Source organism: Antechinus flavipes, chromosome 4, assembly GCF_016432865.1.
Source record: "Antechinus flavipes isolate AdamAnt ecotype Samford, QLD, Australia chromosome 4, AdamAnt_v2, whole genome shotgun sequence".
NCBI classification, from domain to species: domain Eukaryota; kingdom Metazoa; phylum Chordata; class Mammalia; order Dasyuromorphia; family Dasyuridae; genus Antechinus; species Antechinus flavipes.
This window is the reverse complement of record NC_067401.1, coordinates 15977932-15985269: the sequence shown is the minus strand read 5'-3', so window position 1 is coordinate 15985269 and position 7338 is coordinate 15977932. Positions and strand designations below refer to the sequence as shown.

At 51.7% G+C, this 7338-nt stretch overlaps 1 protein-coding gene across 1 annotated transcript in view; it reads left to right on the top strand.

The window, feature by feature from the left end:
- The window catches only part of LOC127558645 (uroplakin-3b-like protein 1), a 9611-nt gene extending 3295 nt beyond the window's left edge, over positions 1 to 6316 (top strand). The window contains exons 2-6 of the mRNA XM_051991875.1: positions 852 to 1001; positions 2035 to 2248; positions 4168 to 4247; positions 4528 to 4651; positions 5108 to 6316. Coding sequence (XP_051847835.1) covers positions 852 to 1001; positions 2035 to 2248; positions 4168 to 4247; positions 4528 to 4651; positions 5108 to 5216 — 677 coding nt within the window. The 3' untranslated portion in view covers positions 5217 to 6316. The remainder of the gene's footprint in view (positions 1 to 851; positions 1002 to 2034; positions 2249 to 4167; positions 4248 to 4527; positions 4652 to 5107) is intronic.
- Positions 6317 to 7338: the final 1022 nt, after the last annotated feature.

Here is a 7338-nt window from a genome sequence, read left to right as displayed (position 1 = left end):
CCAATGGTCCATTCACTCCCCTGACATTTGAGAGGCAGCCATCTGTTAATGAAGGGTTGGGCTCTGGAGGGTGGGGTCTAAACATAAGCTGGTGGAGATTGTTCTTGACCAGTTGGGCATAAAGGGTGTTGGCCATACCTGTTGACCCTGACTGAGAGGGTGTGTCTCCCTTCATGGCCTACCCCATTGTAGAGCAGCTACATGTTCTCCCAGCTCTTCCTAGCTGAAGCCCAGGCAGTCTAGTGCTTGAGCCTTTTTCTTTCTTTCTTTCTTTCTTCCTTTCTTCCTTTCTTCCTTTCTTCCTTTCTTCCTTTCTTTCTTCCTTCCTTCCTTCCTTCCTTCCTTCCTTCCTTCCTTCCTTCCTTCCTTCCTTCCTTCCTTCCTTCCTTCCTTTCTTTCTTTCCTTTCTTTCTTGACAATTGGGGTTAAGTAACTTGTCCAGGGTCACACAGACAGGAACTGTTAAGTATCTGAGGTCAGATTTGAACTCAGGTCCTCCTGACTTCAGGGCTGGGCTCTGTCTACTGTCCCACCTAGCTGCCCCCGGCTTTTGCTTTTCTAAGCAACCCTTGCATTGGTCAGATGGGTCGTCTGTGGCTTCCTTGGTACCGGATGGAACTCCCAAAGTTTTAGAAAGTTACTTAGGTCATGGAAACATTCAATGACCTATCCATGGGGACATAACCAATATGTGTCAGAGTGCAGGACTCTGGGTCCCATCTCATTTTTAACTGGGAATGTGTCTCCTCATCAGATCAGAAGGGTTAGGAAAAGTAGACCCTTCTCTGTTACTGTTTGGCTGACCCCAAGGACGGGTCCCCACTCATGCTTTCCTTGTTGTCATCCTCCAGAGATTGATTACACCCCAGTCCTCAGCAGGAAGCCTTTGGAAGGACGGTTCACCAGCTCTACATTTACCCTGGATCAGCCCATTGGCCAGTTCAACAGCTCCACCATCAGTGACACTGATGACATATGGCTCGTGGTTGCCTTCAGCAACGGTAGGAGCTAATATAACTATCTGGGGGCAAAGGGGAAGAGAAAGATCTTGGTGTTCCCCTCTGTGAAATGGGAGATTTGCCAGGGATCAGTTTGGTGATGATGCCCTAAGTTCCTTGGTTCTATCTTTCCTTCCCACCCCATCAAACCCAAATCCCTTTCCTCAGATCCTCCGATCCAAACCAAATTAAATTCAACACGCACTTACAAAGCACCTGCTGTGTACAGATCCAGAGATCCTGGTGTAGCCTCCGAGGAGAGCATGGTAGTACGTGACCTAGGAGTCAGGAGAAGCTATGTGGCTGTGTGACTTCAGCAAATTCCCTTGAGAAATCTGGATAACTTTAAGACTATAAATTATTATAAGAAAGAAAAATTGTGATCTTTCTCGGTGGGGGGGGTTTCCCCTCAGGGAGCTCCTTATTCTGCTGAAATCACAGATTAAAAACAGTGACGCTATCCAGAGCCCCGGCTTGACAGAGACAAAAAACAGAGCCATTTTGGTCTTCAGTCCCCACATCCTGCTCCTTGTGAACGAAGGAAAACTCATTCATTAAAGAACTCAGCAATGGTGGGCGTTGCCCTAAGTGGGGGCTACAGAGACAAACATGAACAATTCTCTTCCCCCGAGAAGATTCCATTCTAATGAGGGAGACAGGAACATGGGGGAGAGGTGGCCGGGGAGGGGCACTTTGGTGTGGAAAATTACAGAGATTGGTGAGGAGGGGAGGAGCCATTCTGTGAAGGACCTACTGTGTGCAGAGGACTATTCTAGGTGCTGGGAGAGAGCCAAAGTTGATATCCATATCGGGCATGTAGTTGATCTCTTGCTCTGTGTATTTATAAACTGCCCTAGTGGGGCAGCAATTTTCAGGGTGGGTTCTTCCCGGGCTGAGCCTCTCCAGGGTTAGTGGGGACTCCCAGGGTAGCAGAACAGGTGGGTTCTAGAGTCTGGACTGACTCCCATGTGGCTCGACCTGGTCTTTGAGTAGTTAATTGTTCTAAAAATCTCCGCTGCCTTCTCCAACCCCACAGCTACCCAGGACTTTGTAGCCCCTCGGCTGCCCCAAGACATTCCCCATGCTTCCACGTTCCTGGACAAAAAATACTACATGACTATTCGGGCCCATCGGGCGCTCTACTCCGGTGAGATGAACGCCCGGGAGCTCCACATCCTCCGGGTGGGCAACCAGACCAACTGCACCGTGAGTGAGTGCAACAAGCCTCTGCCGGGGCCCGGTCCTTACAGGTGAGTCCAGAAGAGACCCGCTCCCTTTTGCTTCTCCCAAGGGATCCACATTGGTCTGAGATCTAGCCCTCTGCCCTCAATTTCTTCCAATTCTGCTTTTGGGGATTAAATGGAAAACGTCTCCACGTTACAGCGTTTGGTCTCTCCCAGTCTCCTTTCTGCGTGAGCCCTCTCTCCCACACCAGAAGGGGGGCCCCGCGGAGAGGACAGATGCGTTCTAACCCTCCCACATTACAGACTAATGGAGGGTGAGCGCCCCGTGTCAGCGCAGACTTGTTAATACCATATAATCATGAGCCTCATTCACTGGGCAGAACGTCTGAACGGCATCCTCTGGAAGCTGGCGCAGAAGGACCCTAATGAGTCTCCGACTCCTGAGCCGTTGGCTTTTTAAAAACTTTGATAGTCTATTATTTTTCCAAATACGCGTAAAAACAGTTTTCAACATTCGTTTTTCTAAGATTATGAGTTCCAGTTTTTTTTTCTCCCTCTCTCCCTTATCTCTCCCCTCCCCAGGCTTTTCTGAAAGCATCCTGCCGATCGTTTCTTACAGAACAATAATATTCCATAACATTCATAGGCCATCACTTATTCACTCATTCTCCACCTGATGGGCTTCCATTTCCAGTTCTTTGCCACAGAAAGGGCTGCCACAAGCATTTGGGCACATGGGGGTCCTTTTCCCTTTTTTATAATCTCTTTGGGATATAGACCCAGTGCCCTATATAATTATATAGATCAAAGGATCAAAGGGTATTGGATATGGATCAAAGGGTATTGTGCTGTTGATTCTCGTCTACATGGCCTTCCCAGAATGCAAAGTTTGCTATCCGAAAAGCTCTCCTATGATGAAAGGAGATGTGGATGGTGAGGATAAATGTATCTAAAGGTGATCTACCTCAGGTTCCAGGTTCTGGTGGGGGTAGTTACCAATTTAAAGCTACTGATCAATGAATCCTTGCCCATGTATCCTACTAAACAAATCAGATGACTACAAATTAAATGTAAAGTCATTCATGAAATAGAATAAGAGAAAATTCAATCAGCACTTGATACTCCTGGCACCCATTCCCAAATGGCCGCCATCTCTCATCCCCCATACACGTCCCACGATGTGTCTCTCTGTGAACATTAATTAGCCTTAGTCCTTGGTATCTCCTGGGAGGATGGGTCAGTCACTCATCGCAAGCTCTGTAGAATGTCACTGATGGATAGCTGCCTTTCCAACCCCAGGGAAATGGAGGACCAAAAAGACAGTGTCTTTCTTATTCTCTTTTAGCTAAAAAATCCATGAAGACGATCAGTTATAATTCTGGGCAATTGCTTCCCTTCTCTGCCCCTTCCCTGCTTCCTCTGCCGGGCTCCCACATTTTCCCTCAGCCTCAGGGGTTCTTGTCCCCAGAATTTGGTTTTGTGTCATTGTCCCATCTGTATCTCTGTACTCCAATCCTTCCTACCCAAGGACTTCAAAAAATGGCTCGCTCTGGGGAACTCTGCCCGCCCTGTGGCTCCCGGGCACAGGTTTCTGGAGGATGCAGCCGAGTCTCTGCCCCGGCAAATGAGGTCCTCCCCCCAAGGGATCTTAGGTCCACATTAACCCCTGACAGGAAATGCGTCTCTACCCACGAGGGGCTTGCAGCTTGGCTCACAGTCAGGCTGGCTAAATAGGGAGTCCTGCCCGATGTTGGGATTCCCTTCTGTCTGAGGGCAGGGATGAGGACCTGGGGGCGGAAGGGACAGGGCCGCCGATCCTGACTGACCGGTCCTTCCCCCTCCCCGATCCATGTTGGCCCCAGAGACGCACAGCTAGAAAGATGGATGGGCCAGCTCAGAGGAGACACTGGCTCTGACAGGTCCAGACTGGAGCACAGGGGGGCTCGTGTCTGAGAGTTGTGAGACACTCTGTCCTCCCCATTCAGGGTGAAGTTCTTGGTGATGAACAATAACAAAGGCCCAGTGGCAGAAACAAAGTGGTCCGAGGACATCACCCTGGCAAAACGTAAGTATTCTACCCAGAGATATCCTCGGCTAATGCCCCAAACCGGGGACTAGAGTGGAAGGGGAGACCCTGGGTGGCAGGGCCGGGGGTAGGGAGGCAGAATGAAAAGGGTGTGCATGGGAAGGGACAATCCGATGGCTTCGGGGGCAATAGGGATGGAAAGCGGCCTGAAGGACTTGAAGATGAAAAAGATGGCGGTCCCTTCAGACCCCAACCCCATCATTCTCTTTGATTCCTTGCTTTTGGCCGGTCCTGCCCTCGTCCCCTCCTGATGTCCCAGCGGTGGAGTTCTCTGAGTCCCGTGCCCCAGGCAAGAGTTCGGGTACCATTGTCATCATAGTGATCCTGGCCATACTGCTCGCCCTCCTGTTTCTTGCTCTCGTGGCCCTGCTTGTCTACACTTGGTGAGTTCTGGGCTGCCCCCAAAGTTCCCCGGGAAAGGAGCAGAGCAGCAAAGGGTGAGAGCTTCTGAGAGTGGCCCAGGCAGCTCACCCTGTCTCCCTGTCTGTGTCTGTCTGTCTGTCTCCATCTTTCTCTGTCTCTTTCTGTGTCTCTCTCTGTGTGTATCTGTGTCTGTTTCTGTCTGTGTCTCTGCCTGTATGTGTGTCTGTCTATGTACCTGCGTGTCTCTGTCTCTGCCTCTCTATCTCCATCTTTTTCTGTCTCTATCTCTCTTTGTTTCTCTTTGTCTCTTTTTCTGTCTTTTTCCATCTCTTTGTCTCTGTCTCCATCTTTCTCTTTATCTCTTCATCTTTTCCTGTCTCTATCTCTCTTTCTATCTTTGACTTTCTCTATCTCTCTTTCTCTGTCTTTATCTCTGCCTGTCTCTCTTTCTGTCTCTCTGTCTCTGTTTCTCACAGCTTTGACGTTTGTGGAACCAAGGAGATCTCCGGCCCACAGGAGACCTTTCAAGTCAAAAAATACAACACGCACCACGCCTTTAGTCCCTCGGACACCGGGAGAAGCTGAGGATTCTCAGGGAGGGCAGCTCCCTCACTCCAGGATGCCTTGTTCCCATCCCCCGCCCCGCCCCTGTCCTCATCACCCTCTGGCTCTTCCCACCCTGGAGTAGCTTCCAGTCCGTGGGAACCCCTGTGGCCAGGACCCCTCCATCCCCTTCCCTGTGGAGAGTCCATAATCCTCGTGGGGACGGGGCCCAGTGAGCCCAGAGGGAATCCTTAGTTCTGCCTCCCTGAACCCCTCTTCATTCCAAGGAAGGACATGGCCTCTGAGGTCCCTTCCAGTCTTGGGACACATCCCTAGAAGGGATCTCAAAGGTCCTCTCATTTTACAGGCAGGGAAACTGAGGCCCAGACAGGGACCTTGTTCCAAGTCACCAAGACACAGACTCATAAGCACAAAGGATTTTTCAAGGCCCTCTAGTCTAAACAACTCATTTTATCACCTGCGGCCATGATACCTCGGGCCCTGCCTTCCTCTGGGCTCCAGATCCATCCCACAACACACACTCACACCCCACCCCCACCCCCCACCTGCAGGGATTTGCTCCTCTCACCTACTTGGGATGAATGGACACCCCCCAGCCTCAGTCCCTTCTCTTCTAACCAAATCCAACGGCAGCCAGTGAGCACTGAGCCCCGTGGGGCTGGGGGCCCTGGCCATTGTGGTGGCCGAGCTGGGGTCACTAGCTTGGGGGGGTTGTTTCTGCAGGGAGTCCCCCCCCAGGGGTCTCTGAGAGCCGGACTGATCAGAAAGTTTCCTAGACAAAGTGGGATTTCTTGATCGCCTGAAACCAGCTCTTTCCCAACCCCCTTTAGCAAAGGGGCCAGCTGGGGAGGGCAAGGGGTTCCAGCCCTGGTGTGTCCTAGCCCCCTTCTCTGCTGCACCGCTCCCTCCCCCCCACCCCCAGTCTCCAGGGAAGTTCCAAATCCCTGCGGTTCTATCATTGGCCAAAGCAAATGTATTCACTTCCGATGGCCCCAGAAATGCTATCACGAATCGCTCCCTGAGAACTGATTTCTATGAACTTGCCTGAGGAGCTCCCATGGTCTGAATCTGGGAGAGAAGGAAGAGGAGGGAGTGGGAGGGAGAGGAGGAGGAGGAAGAGAAAGAAAGGAGAAGGAGGAGGAGGAAGAGGAGGAGGAGGAGGAGGAGGAGGCCCAGCCTGGCTGACAACACAGGATGCCACCCAGACCCACCTTGTCTCATCCCCAGAAATTCCCTTCCCTCCCAAAGAACTGCTGTGGCCTTGCTACTTCAAACCAGATCACACAAGGACTGCTTGGAGGAAGCTGGGGGGCTGTGCCCGAGAAGAGAAGGCTAGGGGCAGGGGGTGAGGGACTTCGAGTGCTTGGAAGGGGCCCACCTAGAACTGGAACTGCTTCTGGCTGGCTCCGGGAGGATGGATGGGTGGGCGTTTTTACAACTTCAATTAATCCTGGAGGTCAAGAAAGACTTCTTCCCCATCAATGGGAGCTGTCCAGCAGAGGAATGGGTCACCTGGGAGGTGGGTACAGAGAGGGAGGCTCTTCTACCCTGGAAGGTTTCAGGTAGAAACTACCAGGGATGACAGAGAAGATCTGGGATTCTGGGAGGAGCTGGGATTTGGGGGGCTGAAATCCCGGGGATTCTGCGCTCTCAGGGAGCTCACACCCAGAAAAAGTGAAAGGCTCCAATCTCAGGGCCATGGAGGTCACAGGGCAGGACTCTCCCAGCATTCCCTAAGGGGACAAACAAGGACTGGCCCAAGTGTTCCCTGATGGACAAGGACTAGGAATCTCACCCTCCATCCTCAGGATATGGGGAAAGAGCCCATTTCTGAGATCCGAGGACCTGGCTTCAGAGCTTACCCCTGCTCCTTGCTGTCCTTGTGACATTTGTGACCTATCACTCCACTTGACCTTGGTTTCCAAGTCCAGCTCAGATGCCATCACCTCCATGGGACCTTCTCTGCTCCCCTCCATTGCCAGCTTAAAGCAACTCCTCCTCCCTCGTTGGCCCATCCCCTTGTCCTTGTTCCCACTTATGTATTCGCCCCATCCCTTTGATTAAATATAGACCCTTGAGGTTCACCGCGTCGTCGTTTAGCTTTGGACGCCTCCGGAGCCGGAGCCGGGGTCTCACATGTAGT